Raw genomic sequence first — 18,699 nt, 5'->3', positions numbered from 1 at the left:
CACTAATACCATCCCAGAGGTTACGGGGTGGCGGTAGGAAGGGCATCCGGCCACCCACTTAAATTGACCTTGTAAATTCCGATTAACAATGCCGACCCTGTGTCATTGCGGGAAAAAGGCACAAGCAAAAGAAAGAAAGTGAAAGGACAGTTAAAGGTTTGAAGAATTGTGGGAGCGGAATGGAGACGGCAGAGAAGGATGGTAGGGAGGAGGTGGAGTGACTGCAAATATTTTACATACATGTACATCCCCTTCCTTGGTAACTACTGCTTCACTATTCCTCTATTGATTTTATTGTAATGGGGGGTGGGAGGGAGGGGGAGAAGGAGGAAAGGGGGAGGGGTTATAGAGATGCCAGAGGCCTTGGCCACTGACCTAAGTGTCGACTTCGTTTGTGCGTGAAGCACACTATTAGCATGAAGCGTGCAGTTGGTTTGGAATAATATTCATGTACTCCACAGCCGTCATGGAGCCTTCGGTTACTACCACAGGCCCAAGTGTACGTCCCCCATAGCATAACACTGCCCCTGCCCCCTGCTTATGTGGCACGATATTTGTTTCGAGCAGCCGTTCACCTTAAATGACAGATTGTTCTGACATCGACCATCGACCTGGTGTAATAAGAAACGCCCGACCCGACAACCGGTTTCCATTGATTCGCGGTTCAGTCGCCACGATCCCGTGCCCACGGCAATCGTAATTGACGATGTTATTAGGTCGCTAGTCTGCTCTGCTCCATCTTCAACAATGTGTGCTGAGTGGTGTGCTTGTGTCCGCACATTCAATGTACTCCGCCGTCAGACTCGCCACTGATCGTCGCCTATCCTGCTTTGCAAAACGAGCAAACTTCCGGCCTTTACGCTCTGTGATGACGCATGTGCGTCCCACACAAAGTCGCCTACTCTCGGTTTGACCGTCTTTCAGGCAGGAGCACGTGAAACGTCCCGCCGAGAGGAGCCGCCGTTACTCACACGAAGATGATGGTGGAGCGGCCCGGCTGCAGGGGCTCCCCCGTGGAGCAGTAGTCGTCTCGCAGCTGTGCGCGCAGTTGCAGGCGCATGCGCGGCCCTGCGACCCTGAATGCCGCGTCCAGGGCGCGCTGCACCTGCGGCGGAGAGCACGAGGCCGGCACGCACACCGCCCACCAGCCCTTGTCCCGGCGGATCTTCACCTGGTCGCCCGCGAACTGCAACCACAGTCGATTCATTTAACAACCACACTGACGAAAGAAAATCGCAACACCAAGAAAGAATTAATTCAAAGTAATGAAATTTCATGAATACATTTGTCTAGGTAACATATTTGATTGCACAATCACAGGTTAATGTAACCGCAAGATAACCATTCCAAATGCGGTATGCTATTACATTAACAACTGGTGTAACCTCCAGAATGTTGATTGCATCGCGCGGGATTAGCCGAGCGGTCTCAGGCGCTGCAGTCAGGGACTGTCCGGCTGGTCCCGGCGGAGGTTCGAGTTCTCCCTCGGACATGGGTGTGTGTGTTTGCCCTTAGGATAATTTAGATTAAGTAGTGTGTAAGCTTAGGGGCTGATGACCTTAGCAGTTAAGCCCCATAAGATTTCACATACTTTTTTATTTTTTTAATTTTGAGTGCAAGGTGTGGGAGTGACTGTAGCATGGAGTTCCATGCCTGTTGCACGCGGTCGGTCAATACAGGGACGGCTAATGCTGATGCTGGATGACGCTGGAGTTGTCGTCCGGTGATGTCCCATATCTGGTGATTGCTGGCCAGTGTGGCCGAGCGGTTCTAGGCGACCGCTACGGACGCAGGTTCGAATCCTGCCTGGGGCATGGATGTGGGTGATGTCCTTAGGTTAGTTAGGTTTAAGTAGTTCTAAGTTCTAGGGGACGGATGACCTCAGATGTTAAGTCCCATAGTACCCAGAGCCGTTTTGAAGATCTGGTGATCGAGTAGGGCAAGTCAGCATATCGAGATATTAGCATACCAATATCTGTTTTCGGTGACGTGAGTGACTTGAGGTAAACGTATTGGGCGGCGGCTGCTGTACCCCCTGCTGAAGAGGAGGTTCTGGACGGCATGTCCTGCTCGCCGTTTGTTATACAGTACTGAATTAGTGACTGATGTTTTCCACGACTGTCATTCTGTTCTCTGTTAGAATCTGCAGCTGTCGTGGATAAACCCTGACAACATCATGTTGTTGGCCACGGACATTGACTCTATAGTTGGTGGGTGGCCGTGAATGATGATGTGACAGCCTTAACGCAAGGTTATGAGAAAGCGTGATACCTGCACGGTTTTCGAAATGCAGTATCCATTACGTCGTATAGACGCATTCTTGCCGCTACCACATGTGTTGATATCGCTTGTGTTGCACCTTCTATGCTGGGTGTGATGCTGATAACATAGCAGTCACATGACACACAGAAGACAATGTATATACATTGTCTGCGGGGAGAGGAACACGCTCTCCAATGCAGCAGCTACCTCTGCTTCCATCGTTCATTAGTGCGTGTTGTCTTATAGAAACACATAATGAGGTAACCATAAACATTACTAGTAAATCGTATTGGCTTTACTTGGGTAGCACTATGTATCTATGACGACTTGTCTGGGCCACTACAAATAGTTATGCTTCAAATTCAGAGAACATGTCGCTAAGTACCATCATTCCATATAATTTAAACAGTTTAAGCAGCTCATGCCAGCAAAGTTCTCAGGTAGCACCTGTTTCACCTACAAATGGCGTTTGGAGTGACATCTCCTGGCAATGATGGGAGCTACGGGGTACCGTCCACCCAGACTGCCCGACAGCAAGGTAGTTCTCCACGATCTACCATCGCTTGTCGGCCTGCCCACTCCAGCGCCATTCCAGTGTGATCTACATTTTCTGTATGGCCTTTCCCTACGTTTCCCTTCACACGCCTTAAACATAAAATACAAAAGCAATGTTCTAGTCAGCTTAATATCTCATAGGTGCTACACCACGGGTCGTTTAAGAAGTCGGCGGTTGCCCGTACCGGCCTCCCAGTGGTGGTGGCTTGCACCGGCTTGGCACTGCAGTCCAGCAGGTTTGAGCCTGTCTCCTCTGTCCACAAGCTCCCCTAATGAAACTGTCTATAAAGCCCGTCTCACACGGAGCAAGATTCGCTGTAAGTTTCCTTGCTGGCTCGAGCGACGGCTCCTTTGCGGGCTCCGTCGTCTGCTAGAGGGCTACCTTGCTGGGAATCTTGCTAGATTTCCAAGATAGGTCCGGTGCTATTTTTCTTGTGAGGTTCTCTGCGTGCTACCTGCGTTGGCCAATCATGAGACGTTTCGTTTGTGACGTCAGACGCGGAAAGCTTGGGCGGGAAGCCTTTGTTGATAGTCGCTTTTCTGCTGTTGTGAGGTGCGGTAGGAAGTTATAATTATTAAATAATGGCACCGCAGTGGTCCAGGGAAGCGATTGAAGTATTGATATATACTTATAGGGAAGGACAGTGCCAGTACATAATGAAAAGCGCAAACTATTGTAATAAACACTTGCGTGCGGAAGCACTCAAAAGAGTTGCAAGTGCCATGTGTCTTGTTCGACCATATACATCGATTCGTATAAAATTTGCAAAGGATGTACGATCTTCTATCCTATAAAATAAAGTCGTATATAATAGTCATTATTGGTATATTTATAAAGTCAAACAGTTATGAAATGATGATACTTTTCAAATTAAAATAGGTGTTACGCGAACTAACCTCAACTCTTTATGAAACATGGAGAGCACACCTTTTCGAGCGTTTCTCCTCTTAATCCAGTTTTTCGTCCATTCTTTCTTTCTTCTTCTCTCATTAGCATGCATTTCTGCATCGTTTAGCACCAAAACAGCTAATAACGCTAGTTTTCACTGAACACCTGTACGTGAAGCACTCATCTTCGTTCGATACAACATGCAACGATCACAGCACAACTAGCTGCCGATCTTGTACCGTAGGAGAGCTTCGGCAAGGAAGATAGCCGGCTCCTTTCCCTGCAAGACAGCAGCCACGCACGCCATCTCGCAACCTTGCTCCGTGTGAGACGGGCTTTAGTGAAAACCGTATCAAAATCTCTACAGTAGTTCATGAGATTACATACGGACAGGAAAACGCGACAAGAGTCTTTATTTTATGTATGGATGATCCAAGGAGTTCCGCTATTCAGTCCTAGAACATACATATAAGTCATACATTTCTGATTCGTACAAGTGATGAAACGTAGTTGGCTTAACAAGTTGCGCCTTATGGATACAGTATTCCTTCTCATTTTGCACAGCTCTCTATTCTGCATATCCTGGACAATCTCTTCTTTGCTGTATTCTTCCTATAACAGAGATTTCCAATATTTCAGTTGCAGTGCGCGAAAGTTCGAAGTGTGAAATGATTATGTGATGTCTGTTTGTGGACTGTTGTCCCGTCCACGAACGGAGACACAGTCCTCTCAGTTCATCTGCACAAGAAAGCCTGCGTCCTTTTTGTGTCCAGTGCACAGGTGGCTGCAGGTAGCGACTTCCTGTGCTCCAACGAACAAGATTGAAAGAAATAAATTCTAGTCTTGAGGGTGGTGTAAAACTCTTTTTAGGCCGTTTATACACCGACGAAAGCTGACAATGTTACATTACCAACAAGTTGACTGAATGCTGCCAGATTGTAACTCCAGTAATTTCGGTATATGTTGATTTTTATTTTATCCTTACACCAACTTATTTTCAGTGAGGGAAAAGCCCATTTCTATGCAGCGAGATCAGCGTCAGCGCACATCGTCTTTAGGAGAGTCTAATGATGTTGGAACTTTTTAGGTGAAGATCGCAACACACCATGGCCAGGGGAAGCGGCCATGGGGCTTATCGCAGGAAGCACATGGGGGAATCATACCGACAGATCGCACAGAAAATTTATTATAGCACAACGAAACTTCCTGAAAGATCCAAACCGTGTGCCACCTCAGGGCATTTGCCCTTCTCTGTCCACTAAGATATCCAAACACCACTCACCACCTCCGGTTATAGCTTTAATTCCGCCTGTAACTCTTCTGCTATTCAAATAAGCGCACACGGAGTGAAAATTCATTCTGATTATAATGCAATGGCTACGAAACAAGTGGTGACAAGATGGACTCTAGACAAGAGTTCAAAATGTTCAAATGTATGTGAAATCTTATGGGACTTAACTGCTAAGGTCATCAGTTCCTAAGATTACACACTACTTAAGCTAAATTATCCTAAGGACAAACACACACACCCATGCCCGAGGGAGGACTCGAACCTCCGCCGGGACCAGCAGCACAGTCCATGACTGCAGCGCCCAAGACGGCCCGGCGAATCCCGCGCGGCCAGACAAGAATGTAGCGAGAATCGTAGACACGACTTCAAACGGTTCAAATGGCCCTAAGGACTATGGGACTTAATATCTGAGGTCATCAGTCCCCTAGACTTAGAACCACTTAATCCTAACTAACCTAAGGACATCACACGTCCATGCCCGAGGCAGGATTCGAAACTGCGACCGTAGCAGCAGCGCGGTTCCGGACTGAAGCGCCTAGAACGGCTCGGCCACAGCGGCTGACTAGACACGACTCCTTGACGAAAGTCTGCAGAGCGAGAATATCGTAGGATTGGCGACTGATTGACGAGTATACGAATCACTAAAACCGAAATCGTCGCAGATTGTCACCACGAACCGTCTCGAAAAGATTACCTGCATGGAGATCTCGATTTGTCATGCGTCGCTTCCTGCTGACACTGTACCACACGTAACAAACAATGCATGGTGCAGAGCCATAGATAAATGGAACAGTTATCCAAAGGCAAGTGGGACAAGTGTGGCATTTTGTTGCGTTCAACGACGAAACTCGCTTCTGCTTGTGGTGTTATACTGACGCCAATGTGTCCCTAGACATTAAGAAAGGCACCTGGTAACAGCGATTTTCCACAAATTTTCCTCTCCAACTCCAGGAATCATGGTGTGCGGAGCTACTGGCTCTGAGAAACGGATTGATTTGGCAGTTGTTGAACGGAAGCAGAAAGTGAGGCAGTATATGGCAAGGATAGTAAGCTCTATTGTCATTCTCTTAGTGGCGAGGATACCAAATGGCATATTCCAGCATTATAATGCAAGATTGCAGTTCGCGCCGGATATGCGTTGAGGAATGTACGAATCCTTGACTGGCCTTGTCCCCCGATTTATTACTCAGAACATGTATGGGATGTAATGGAAATAGATATGATTTCATACATGCCTTCGAGTCAGCAATCTTCGTGAACTGTCATGGCAGTTGCTTCGGAATGGCAAGAAATTCTTCAAGGTAATCATTGGAGGCTGTCTGCTTCCAGGCCACGACAAATACAACAGTGGTTGTTACACCTCGTATTGATTTTGATGATGGACGTCGGCTCTGAATGAAATGAAAGCTTTATCATTTGATACCTGTTCTGTGATGAGCATCTGCACAAAGTATGACAAATATCCAACTTGAGCTTCATAATGTACCAGTTTCCATTACCGTCAGTGTATAATCCATCGTGTCTAACGATCTACATCTACATCAACATCACACTCGGCAAATCACCTAATGGTGGGTGGCGGAGGGTACTTTTGGTACCACTATCTGATCCCTCCAACCATGTTCCACTCGCGAATAGTGCGTGGGAGGAATGATTTTCGGTAAGCCTCTGTATTGGCTCGAATTTCTCGAATTTCCTCCTCGTGATCAATACGGGAGATGTATGTGCGGGGAAGTAATATGTTGTGCATCACGGAAAGATTTACTATTGAAATGTCAATAGTAAATCTTTCCGTGATGCACAACTTCCCTCTTGTAACTTCTACCAGTGGAGTTTGTTTAGCATCTCCGTAACGCTCTCTCGCCAGCTAAACGATCCCGTGACGAAATGCGCCGCTCTTCTTTGGATTTTCTCTATCTCCTCTATTATTCCTATCTGATAGGGATCCCAGATAGATGAACAATACTCAAGAATCGGACGAACAATCACCTTATAAGCCGCTTCTTTCGTAGGTGACTTACACTTCCTTAAGATTCTTCCACTGAATCTGAGTCTTGTATCTGTTTTTCTCACTACATGTTTTATACGGTCATTCCACTTAAGGTCGCTCTGGATAGTTGTGCCTAGATATTTTACGGCAGACGCTGTCTCCAGCAGTTTGTCATCAATAGTGTAGCTGCACAGTTGTGGATTTCTTTTCCTATGTATGCGCAATATGTTACATTTATTTACGTTCAGGGTCAACTGCCACAATATGCACCATTCATCCATTCTCTCCAGGTCTTTCTGCAAATTCTTACTATCTTCTGGCGTTGCTACTTTGGTATGGACAACTGCATCATCTGCGAATAGCCTTAAAGAGCATCCGACGCTTTCTACTAGATCATATATATATATTTATATACCGGGTGATCAAAAAGTCAGTACAAATTTGAAAACTAAATAAACCACGGAGTAATGTAAATAGAGAGGTAAAAATTGACACACATGCTTGGAATGACATGAGGAGGTTTAATTATAACAAAAAAAGTTCACAAAATGTCCGACAGATGAAGCTGAACAGCAAAACGTCAGTGACTGTGCATGACAGCGCCAGCAGTCGCAGCATGTTGACGTTACTTGAAAAGGCGCTTTTAGTGAAGCTGTATTATCAGAATGGGGAATTTGCTAGTTCAGCGTTACGATCCTATCGCCATAGGAAGGGAATTCGAACGGGTAAAGGTCCGTTGACAAATGCAGCTGCAGCGAGAATCATTTCGAAGTTCGAAGCCACGGGTTGTTTAAACGATAGCCCTGTAGTGGTCGACCGAGCACAAGGCGTAATGCTGCTAAGACAGTTCAGGAAGAAATGGAGACTGTAGCGGGTTCGTCCGTGCACGGGGAAGTCAGCGCTAGTGCAATCGCACTTCGCACCGGCATTCCATACACTACTGTTTGATTGGCACTTAGGCGTACCCTCCGATGCTATCCGTACAAATTCCATCGGCATCATGAACTGTTACCTGGCGATTTAGTGAAGCGGAGGGTATTTGCGGTGTGGTCGTTTCAAAAGATGGCGGAAGATGACGATTCGTTGAGTAACGTGTTGTGGACCGACGAAGCTCAGATCACGCTCCGAGGGTCTCTCAACGCCCACAACTGCAGAATTTGGGCTACCGAAAATCCTAGAACTGTCGTGGAAACTCCATTGCACGACGAGAAAGGCACGGTATGGGTAGGATTTACCACATCTACCGTTATCGGGCCTTTTTTCTTCGAGGAAATGCGTGATTCTGGTTTTGTAAGTGCTACCGTGACGGGTGAGAGGTACGCCGATATGTTACAGAATCGCATCATCCCCAGCCTGGCTGATAAACACCTGCTGGAACGTACGATATTTATGCAGGATGGCGCTCCACCCCATAATGCTAGACGCGTGAAAGGTCTCTTGCGCGCGTCGTTCGGTGATGATCGTGTGCCGCGCGGGATTAGCCGAGCGGTCTGTGGCGCTGCAGTCATGGACTGTGCGGCTGATCCAGGCGGAGGTTCGAGTCCTCCCTCGGGCGAATGGTGTGTGTGTTTGTCCTTAGGATAATTTAGGCTAAGTAGTGTGTAAGCTTAGGGACTGATGACCTTAGCAGTTTAAGTCCCATAAGATTTCACACACATTTGAAGATCGTGTGCTCAGACGCCACTTTCGTCTTGCTTCGCCTCCCAGGTCTCCAGACCTCAGTCCGTGCGATTATTGACTTTGGGGTTACCTGAAGTCGCAAGTGTATCGTGATCGAGCGACATCTCTAGGGATGCTGGAAGACAACATCCGACGCCAATGCCTCACCATAACGCAGGACATGCTTTATAGTGCTGTTCCCAACATTATTTCTCGACTACAGCTATTGTTGAGGAATGGTGGTGGACATATTGAGCATTTCCTGTAAGAGCGTGATCTTTGCATGTGTGTCAATTTGTACCTCTCTATTTACATTATTCCGTGATTTATTCAGTTTTCAAATTTATACTGACTTTTTGATCACCTGGTATATTGTGAACTCCGGTGGTACTCCGGATATTACCTTTACCTCTATCGATTTAGTTCCGTTAAGAGCGACGTGTTGAGTTCTATCTACAAAAAAGTGTTGAATTCAATCGCAGGTCTGCTCTGATACTCCGTAAGCTAGTATTTTTCTCATTAAACGGCATTGTGGGACGATGTCAAATGCCTTACTGAAATCAAGGAACACGGCACCAGCCTCAGCGCAGTTGTCCACTGCGCTGTGAATCTCATGGAGGAACAGAGCGAGCTGAGTTTCAAAGGATCTCTGTTTGCGGGAGCCATGTTGATTTTTATAGAGGAGCTGTTCATTTTCCAAAAACGTCATAATTCTTGAGCATAAAACATGTTCCATACTTCTACAACAGATTAACGCCAACGATATGAGTCTATAATTATGTGGATAAGTTTTACGGCCTTTCTTAGAAACGGGTATGACCTGCGTTTTTTCCAGTCATTAGGTACCTTCCCCCCCCCCCCCCCCCCCCCCCCCCCCCATGAACCATAGACCTTGCCGTTGGTGGGGAGGCTTGCGTGCCTCAGCGATACAGATGGCCGTACCGTAGGTGCAACCACAACGGAGGGGTATCTATTGAGAGGCCAGACAAACATGTGGTTACTGAAGAGGGGCAGCAGCCCTTTCAGTAGTTGCAGGGGCAACAGTCTGGATGATTGACTGATATGGCCTTGCAACATTAACCAATACGGCCTTGCTGTGCTGGTACTGCGAACGGCTGAAAGCAAGGGGAAACTACAGCCGTAATTTTTCCCCAGGATATGCAGCTTTACTGTATGATTAAATGATGATGGCGTCCTCTTGGGTACAATATTCCGGAGGTAAAATAGTCCCCCATTCGGATCTCCGGGCGGGGACTACTCAAGAGGATGTCGTTATCAGGAGAAAGAAAACTGGCGTTCTACGGATCGGAGCGTGGAATGTCAGATCCCTTAATCGGGCAGGTAGGTTAGAAAATTTGAAAAGGGAAATGGATAGGTTAAAGTTAGATATAGTGGGAATTAGTGAAGTTCGGTGGCAGGAGGAACAAGACTTCTGGTCAGGTGACTACAGGGTTATAAATACAAAATCAAATAGGGGTAATGCAGGAGTAGGTTTAATAATGAATAGGAAAATAGGAATGCGGGTAAGCTACTACAAACAGCATAGTGAACGCATTATTGTGGCCAAGATAGATACGAAGCCCACACCTACTACAGTAGTACAAGTTTATATGCCAACTAGCTCTGCAGATGACAAAGAAATTGAAGAAATGTACGATGAAATAAAAGAAATTATTCAGATAGTGAAGGGAGATGAAAATTTAATAGTAATGGGTGACTGGAATTCGAGTGTAGGAAAAGGGAGAGAAGGAAACATAGTAGGTGAATATGGATTGGGGCTAAGAAATGAAAGAGGAAGCCGCCTAGTAGAATTTTGCACAGAGCACAACTTAATCATAGCTAACACTTGGTTTAAGAATCATGAAAGAAGGTTGTATACATGGAAGAACCCTGGAGATACTAAAAGGTATCAGATAGATTATATAATGGTAAGACAGAGATTTAGGAACCAGGTTTTAAGTTGTAAGACATTTCCAGGGGCAGATGTGGACTCTGACCACAATCTATTGGTTATGACCTGTAGATTAAAACTAAAGAAACTGTAAAAATGTGGGAAATTAAGGAGATGGGACCTGGATAAACTGACTAAACCAGAGGTTGTACAGAGTTTCAGGGAGAGCATAAGGGAACAATTGACAGGAATGGGGGAAAGAAATACAGTAGAAGAAGAATGGGTAGCTCTGAGGGATGAAGTAGTGAAGGCAGCAGAGGATAAAGTAGGTAAAAAGGCGAGGGCTGCTAGAAATCCTTGGGTAACAGAAGAAATATTGAATTTAATTGATGAAAGGAGAAAATATAAAAATGCAGTAAATGAAGCAGGCAAAAAGGAATACAAACCTCTCAAAAATGAGATCGACAGGAAGTGCAAAATGGCTAAACAGGGATTGATAGAGGACAAATGTATGGATGTAGAAGCTTATCTCACTAGGGGTAAGATAGATACTGCCTACAGGAAAATTAAAGAGACCTTTGGAGAGAAGAGAACCACGTGTATGAATATCAAGAGCTCAGATGGCAACCCAGTTCTAAGCAAAGAAGGGAAGGCAGAAAGGTGGAAGGAGTGTATTGAAGGTTTATACAAGGGCGATGTACTTGAGGACAATATTATGGAAATGGAAGAGGATGTAGATGAAGATGAAATGGGAGATACGATACTGCGTGAAGAGTTTGACAGAGCACTGAAAGACCTGAGTCGAAACAAGGCCCCCGGAGTAGACAACATCGCATTAGAACTACTGACGGCCTTGGGAGAGCCAGTCATGACAAAACTCTATCAGCTGGTGAGCAAGATGTATGAGACAGGCGAAATACCCTCAGACTTCAAGAAGAATATAATAATACCCATCCCAAAGAAAGCAGGTGTTGACAGATGTGAAAATTACCGAACTATCAGTTTAATAAGTCACAGCTGCAAAATACTAACGCGAATTCTTTACAGACGAATGGAAAAACTGGTAGATGCGGACCTTGGGGAGGATCAGTTTGGATTTCGTAGAAATGTAGGAACACGTGAGGCAATACTGACCTTACGACTTATCTTAGAAGAAAGATTAAGAAAAGGCAAACCTACATTTCTAGCATTTGTAGACTTAGAGAAAGCTTTTGACAATGTTGACTGGAATACTCTCTTTCAAATTCTAAAGATGGCAGGGGTAAAATACAGGGAGCGAAAGACTATTTAAAATTTGTACAGAAACCAGATGGCAGTCATAAGAGTCGAGGGGCATGAAAGGGAAGCAGTGGTTGGGAAAGGAGTGAGACAGGGTTGTAGCCTCTCCCCGATGTTATTCAATCTGTATATTGAGTAAGCTGTAAAGGAAACAAAAGAAAAATTTGGAGTAGGTATTAAAATTCATGGAGAAGAAGTAAAAACTTTGATGTTTGCCGATGACATTGTAATTCTTTCAGAGATGGCAAAGGACTTGGAAGAGCAGTTGAACGGAATGGACAGTGTCTTGAAAGGAGGATATAAGATGAACATCAACAAAAGCGAAACGAGGATAATGGAATGTAGTCAAATTAAATCGGGTGATGCTGAGGGAATTAGATTAGGAAATGAGACGCTTAAAGTAGTAAAGGAGTTTTGCTATTTGGGGAGCAAAATAACTGATGATGGTCGAAGTAGAGAGGATATAAAATGTAGACTGGCAATGGCAAGGAAATCGTTTCTGAAGAAGAGAAATTTGTTAACATCGAATATAGATTTATGTATCAGGAAGTAGTTTCTGAAAGTATTTGTTTGGAGTATAGCCATGTATGGAAGTGAAACATGGACGATAACTAGTTTGGACAAGAAGAGAATAGAAGCTTTCGAAATGTGGTGCTACAGAAGAATACTGAAGATAAGGTGGATAGATCACGTAACTAATGAGGAGGTATTGAATAGGATTGGGGAGAAGAGAAGTTTGTGGCACAACTTGACTAGAAGAAGGGATCGGTTGGTAGGACATGTTTTGAGGCATCAAGGGATCACCAATTTACCATTGGAGGGCAGCGTGGAGGGTAAAAATCGTAGAGGGAGACCGAGAGATGAGTACACTAAGCAGATTCAGAAGGATGTAGGTTGCAGTAGGTACTGGGAGATGAAGCAGCTTGCACAGGATAGAGTAGCATGGAGAGCTGCATCAAACCAGTCTCAGGACTGAAGACAACAACAACAACAGGTACCTTTCGTTGCTCAAGCGATCTACGATAAATTACTGTTATAAATGGAGCCAGTTCTTTCACATATTCTTTATAGAATCTTATAGATATCTCATATCTCATCTGATCCTGAAACCTTTCCACTACTAAGCTATTGTAGCTGCTTTTCAATTCTGCGATCGGTTATCTCAATATCTGCCATTTCGAAGTTCGCACGACGATTGAAAGGAGGGACAGTGTTACGATCTTCCGCGGTGAAACAACTTGGAAGACCGAATTCAGTATTTCGGCCTTCTCTCTGTTATCTTCCGTTTCGGTGCTGGTGTGGTCGCTGAGATAATGAATAGATGATTTTGAACCACTTACTGATTTTACATACGACGAAAATCTCTTAGGTTTGTTATTCAGGTCGGTTGATAACGTCGTACTTTCGAAATGATTGAATGCTTCTCTCATTGCTCTCCTTACGCTCATTTTCGCTTCTTTCAGCTTTTGTTTGTCAGCTAGGTTTTTACTTCTCTTGAATCTGAGATGAAGTGCTCTTTGTTTACGTAGCGCTTTTCTAATACGGCTATTAAACCATGGTGGATCTTTCCCATCCCTTAAAACCTTACTCGGAACATTCTTATCAAGAGCATTATGAACGATGCCTTTGAATTTTTTCCTTTCTTCTACACAACTTCGTCCCCATCACCGAATATTTGATGCTGACTGCTGAGATATTCTGAAATTTGCATCCTGTCACCCTTGCAGAGCAAATATATCCTCCTACCTTTCTTAACATTCCTTGTAGGACCCGTCGTCATAGAATCTATAACAGCCTTATGATCACTATATCTTCCTCTACGTTAACTGATTCGATAAGTTCAGGTCTGTTTCTTGCCAGGAGATCTAAGACGTGACCCTCACGAGTTGGTTCTCTATCTCCTCAAGGTAATTTTTGGACAAGACATCTAGAACAATGCCATACAATTCTCTGTGTCTGGCACCAGTTTTGATGGCATAACACTCCCAATCTATATCTGGCATGTTGAAGTGACCCCTTATTACAACGGCATGATCAGGAAAATTACTAATGATATTCTGCAAGCTCTGTCTGAAGCTCTCTACAACTACAGATCCTGAACCAAGTGGTCTATAAAAGCATCCGATCACCATTTTGACCGTTCTTTGATACTGAATTTCACACAGATTAATTCACATTCGGAATCCGTGATAACTGCAATAAACACGTCGCCACCATAGGCGACTTACCTATCCTTACGATAAACATTCCAGTCTGAACTTAGGATTTCGTTGTCATTGACATCTGGCTTCAACCAGCTTCCTGTTCCCAATACTATCTGTGCATTATAAACTTCAATAAGCATTACTAATTCTGGAACCTTTCCCTGGATGCTCCTGCAGTTTACTAAAATCATATTAATCTTTTCTATCTCAAATCTGCGAGGACCAAGTTTCTCTGAGGTCGCTGTGGCTGATTTAACAGGTAATTCGTGTTTGCTCCCGAGAGAGGGGTCCTCTAAAGACCCATGTGCACGCGACACGTACTCTGCTACCCTAGTAGCCGCATACTGCATGTAGTGCACGCCTGAAGTATTAAGGGGAACCCTACAATTCTGCACCCAATAGCGGAGGTCGAGAAACTCACATCCGATACCGTCGCAGAGCCGTCTGAGCCTCTGGTTTAGACCTTACACTCTGCTCCAAACCAGATGACCGCGATCAAACTTGGGTACGATACTACAAATAGACAGCTTAGCCTGCACCCCGCCTGCGTTGCTAGTTACCTTCACCAAAGTCGCCGAAAGGAGCGGAGGATGGCCTCATAACCCAAGCGGCAGGCGTCATTCGTGCCGACATGTGCCACTAGATGCAGACTGTTGCACCCAGTGCGCTCGATAGCCGCCTGCAGGGCCTCCTCCACATCAAGGATGAGACCTCCAGGCAAACATACCCAATGCAGACTGGAATTCTTTCCCACTTTGCCTGCTATCTCCCTGAGGGGCTCCATCACACGCCTAACATTGGAGCTGCCAATGACTAGTATACCTACCCTCTGTACTTGTCCGGACTGGGCTTTCAGTCGACTGCTGGCCCAACAGGAAAGGCATCCCGCGCTGGCTTAGAGTTATCATCAACACTTGGAAGCACCTCGTACCTGTTGCTAAGACGTAGGGAGCCAGCCGCACGGCATGCTACCTCTTTCGCCTTCCGTCCAGTGACACGCGAACCCACCACTGTCTGCCACCCTCTCTGGAGTGAGGAGGGACCGGACAGATGTTGCGTATCGCAACGGCAGTGACGTCCGGGCCACCAGGGGATTCCAGTGTCACCAAAAGTGTCGCAGGTCTCGTCACTGGCGCCCCGTCGTCACCGCAACTTCGGGCATTAGCTAGAATCTTATCGGCGGTAGCCAACGCAGCTTCCAGCTGTTTGCGGACAGCAGCAAACTCTCCTTGTGTCCGCTCATAACAAGCACAGTCCCTAGCCATATCGTACGGTGTATAACATAGATGTGAGGTCTTAAACGGTGCTACTGAGTTTGAAAATATACCGAACAAGAATAAAGTAACATTAAAAGCTGGTGTGCATATTTCTTACTGAACTCTGAGACTGCAGGCTATTAAACAGAAATAAATGTCTCTGTACGGAAAATTTACACTAGGAAGCCGCCCTACACAAGGATATTCTCAAGACTTATGCGAAAAACAAAAACTGATTAATTTCTAACGACTAGTCTGCACAGTAAAATACACATGTGCAGTTCACTTCTTTGCAGAAGCACGTGAACAAAAAAAGACTAAATTATTTTCCAGTTTATCACACAAGTACAACTGCTGCTGCTGCTGCTGCTGCTGCTGCTGCCCTACTGCGCCTCTTCTCGACTCGGCGGCTACCGCTACATTGAGTGCCTAGCGCGACAGCTAAAGTGCGCGTCATTTACGATGGAGGCTGAGTATAGGTTCGTTCTGCGCATCTGACGTCACAAAACACAGCCAGCGAATGAACAGAGAACGACGTTGCCAGAGCTCGACTGCAGTGCAGAGCACGGATGAGTGTGTTCAGTTTTAAAAACGTTCAGTCATAAATAAAGTAATTGAACAAAAGCAATGTCTTGATAGCAGACTTTCTATAAAAGAAAGTTTGGAAAAAGCATTCTTTATATCAACTGCTTAATAGTTTATTAATTAATTAAACCAAACAAGCACTAAGCCTCCTAATTCAGGTGATAGCAAGGAAATTCATTCTCACTAACCGCTTTTTTGCAATAAAGAACAGCAGTAATTGTTTATTTCCTGTTGTACTTCGACGAAATGTGAGTAATTCATAGTCATACCAACAGTGTTTGTCGCTATTTATCTTGAGTCCTAAAAGTCCTCCAGTAATTCAACAAAATGATGAGCTGAGTTAGTGTGATGGTTAAGGTGTTGGACTGCTCGACAAAAAGTCTGAGTTCAAACCTTGTTTGGTGCTTAATATTTTCCCAATTTAAAAACAATATAGAAGTGTCTTACTTCATCAATTTTATTCGTTTGAATGTAATTTTTTGAAATTTCTAGTGGCAACTAAAATAGACCATACGGGAAGTATACGCTGTGGACTTTTACCTCTGCAAGCTCTTCAAAATTTCGTGCAAAGGTTTACTGCATTTAATGCTGCACGATAACTGCGTTGAACATCGAAACAAAATTAACTCATTTATGGGGGGAAGGTGTCAGTCAAGAAGATGTGTAAAAATCAAATTTTTGGGCCAAATAGTTTTTGTGAAATCGAATGATAAGTGTGTCAAAGCAGTCAGAACACCATGTGTCTGCACTGGCGAGCAGTTCAGTGATGACAAAATCGCGCACAGTGCGGAATGCGGGGAGCATATCTCTAAAGCAGCAAAAGGGTTAATGCGGCCGTGGTGGCTTTACTTCATAAACTGCGCGCTCCCCCGAAACGTAAGTTTGCGAACTATACTATACCATGGCGCTGCTTCTCTTGGCGCGTGCATCTGGCAACGCAGCAATCTCCCGCGTCTGGGTGGGCATGTGCGAGCCGCCAAGGTAAAAGAGCGGTAGGAGGTAGGAGGTAGTAGCGGGGCGTTTCCGTGGCGCACTGACCTGCAGCTTGAGCCAGGCGGACTGGTCCTGCTGGAAGGTGTCGCTGTAGGGGTCGGTCGGCAGGGGCTGCGGCTGTGCGGGCAGCGCCTGCACCTGCGGCAGGCAGTACTGGCCGCGCAGCCCGCCCGCACCCGCCGTCACGCACTGGTCGAAGTGGCCCAGCTGGTACACCGAGCCGTACAGCACGCCGGAGGGCGCCTTCACCGACGCGTCGTACACTGCAACCACAGGCCGCCGTCGAGCATTAGCTATCTATTCCACCTACTTAAGCGCCATTGCTACAAGTAGCTCCGTCTGCTTCCGCTGCTGCACACTGCAGGCTAGACACCAAACAAAAACAAAAATGTGGATGGTCGGACAGTGTATGAACCACAGTCCTCTCGAATGAGAGTCTAGTCATAATACTGGGCCACACTGCGCGGTATAGGAAATACGTCACCAAACTGGAAATGCGAGAGCTCTGACATGCATCCACCAGTAGTCTGTCTGGCTTGTTTCCTGTGATGCCTATGTCCGCCAACTTGATGAAAAGATCGGATACGGAACTCGAGAAGAAAGAGTAATAATTGTAGTCACTACCTCCTCCATATCGTCTTCTCACAGCTTTCAATAAGTAATACAACACTTTTTTCTCGTACAGTCTGGAGCCGAGCGACCACTCTGGTCGCAGGTTCGAATCCTGCCTCGGTCATGGATGAGTGTGATGATGTCCTTAGGTTAGCTGGGTTTAAGTAGTTTTAAGTTCTAGGTGACTGATAACCTCAGAAGTTAAGTCGCATAGTGCTCAGAGCCATTTCTGAACATTTTTCTCGGCTAGTTTCGGTTGAAAAAAAAAAAAACGCGGAATTTGCTGTGGGACATTGTGGAATATTCCAGCTTCAGCTCCTATTGTTCCATGAAGATCGAATGGCACTATACGTAGCCTTAAAAATGGCGTCTATAACCCAGCAGAGAGCTGTCACTGATTTTCTTTTGGCGGAAAACCAGAGCAACGCAGATATTCATAGGCGCTTGCGAAATGTATACGGAGACCTGGGATTGAACAAATGAACAAAAGCATGGTGAGTCGTTGGCGGGGCGTCTGTCATCATCGCACCAAGGTCGTGCAAACCTGTCCCATTTCTCGCGTGCAGATCGGCCGCACACAGCTGTCACTCCTACAATTTGGAACGTGTGGACACTCTCATTCGAGGAGATCGACAGATAACGAAACGCCTCGTTGCTCAGTTAGATGTAATGATGACACACTCGTCCACCAGTTGGCCTATGCAAAGTTGTGTAGTCCTGAGTAAAGTGAAGAAACGACTTCAGCGTGTTCGTTCCCACAATAATGTGAACGAACTTCTCCTTCTCCTGACAAGGCAAGGCCTCACACAAGTCTGTGCACCGGAGAGGAGCTCACAAAACTTCACCGGACAGTTCTTCCTTATCCACTCTACAGCCCGGATCTCGCACCTTCCGACTTCCATCTGCTTGGTCCAGTGAAGGATCCTCTCCAAGGTAGCAGTATGTGGATGACGGAGAGGCTATTGATGTAGCAAGACGTTGGCTCCGATCTCGACCGATACACTGATATCATATGAGCATATGGGCCTTCTCAGTAAGGTGGCGTAAGGCCGTTACATTGAACGGCATGGGGACTATGTTGAAAAATAGGATTTTGTAGCCAAAAGAGTTGGAAATAATATGGTGTACTGGAATCCCGAATAAAACCAACCTGTCTTCAGAAAAATATGGGTTGCATTACTTACTAAACCTCTTCCCTTCCTCCCCCCCCCCCCCTTCCACTCGTAATTCAGAT

General features: G+C 45.6%; 1 protein-coding gene across 1 annotated transcript in view; it reads right to left on the bottom strand.

Moving 5' to 3' along the window:
* The window catches only part of LOC126336250 (nose resistant to fluoxetine protein 6-like), a 304,641-nt gene that overhangs the window by 173,991 nt on the left and 111,951 nt on the right, over positions 1 to 18,699 (bottom strand). The window contains exons 3-4 of the mRNA XM_049999743.1: positions 16,899 to 17,116; positions 972 to 1,186 (exon numbers count right to left, since the gene is read on the bottom strand). Of these exons, the coding sequence (XP_049855700.1) occupies positions 972 to 1,186; positions 16,899 to 17,116 (433 nt within the window). The remainder of the gene's footprint in view (positions 1 to 971; positions 1,187 to 16,898; positions 17,117 to 18,699) is intronic.

The sequence above is a fragment of the Schistocerca gregaria genome, chromosome 2 (assembly GCF_023897955.1).
Source record: "Schistocerca gregaria isolate iqSchGreg1 chromosome 2, iqSchGreg1.2, whole genome shotgun sequence".
NCBI lineage: Eukaryota > Metazoa > Arthropoda > Insecta > Orthoptera > Acrididae > Schistocerca > Schistocerca gregaria.
The sequence above is the reverse complement of the archived record's forward strand: the minus strand, read 5'-3'. Positions and strand labels throughout refer to the sequence as shown.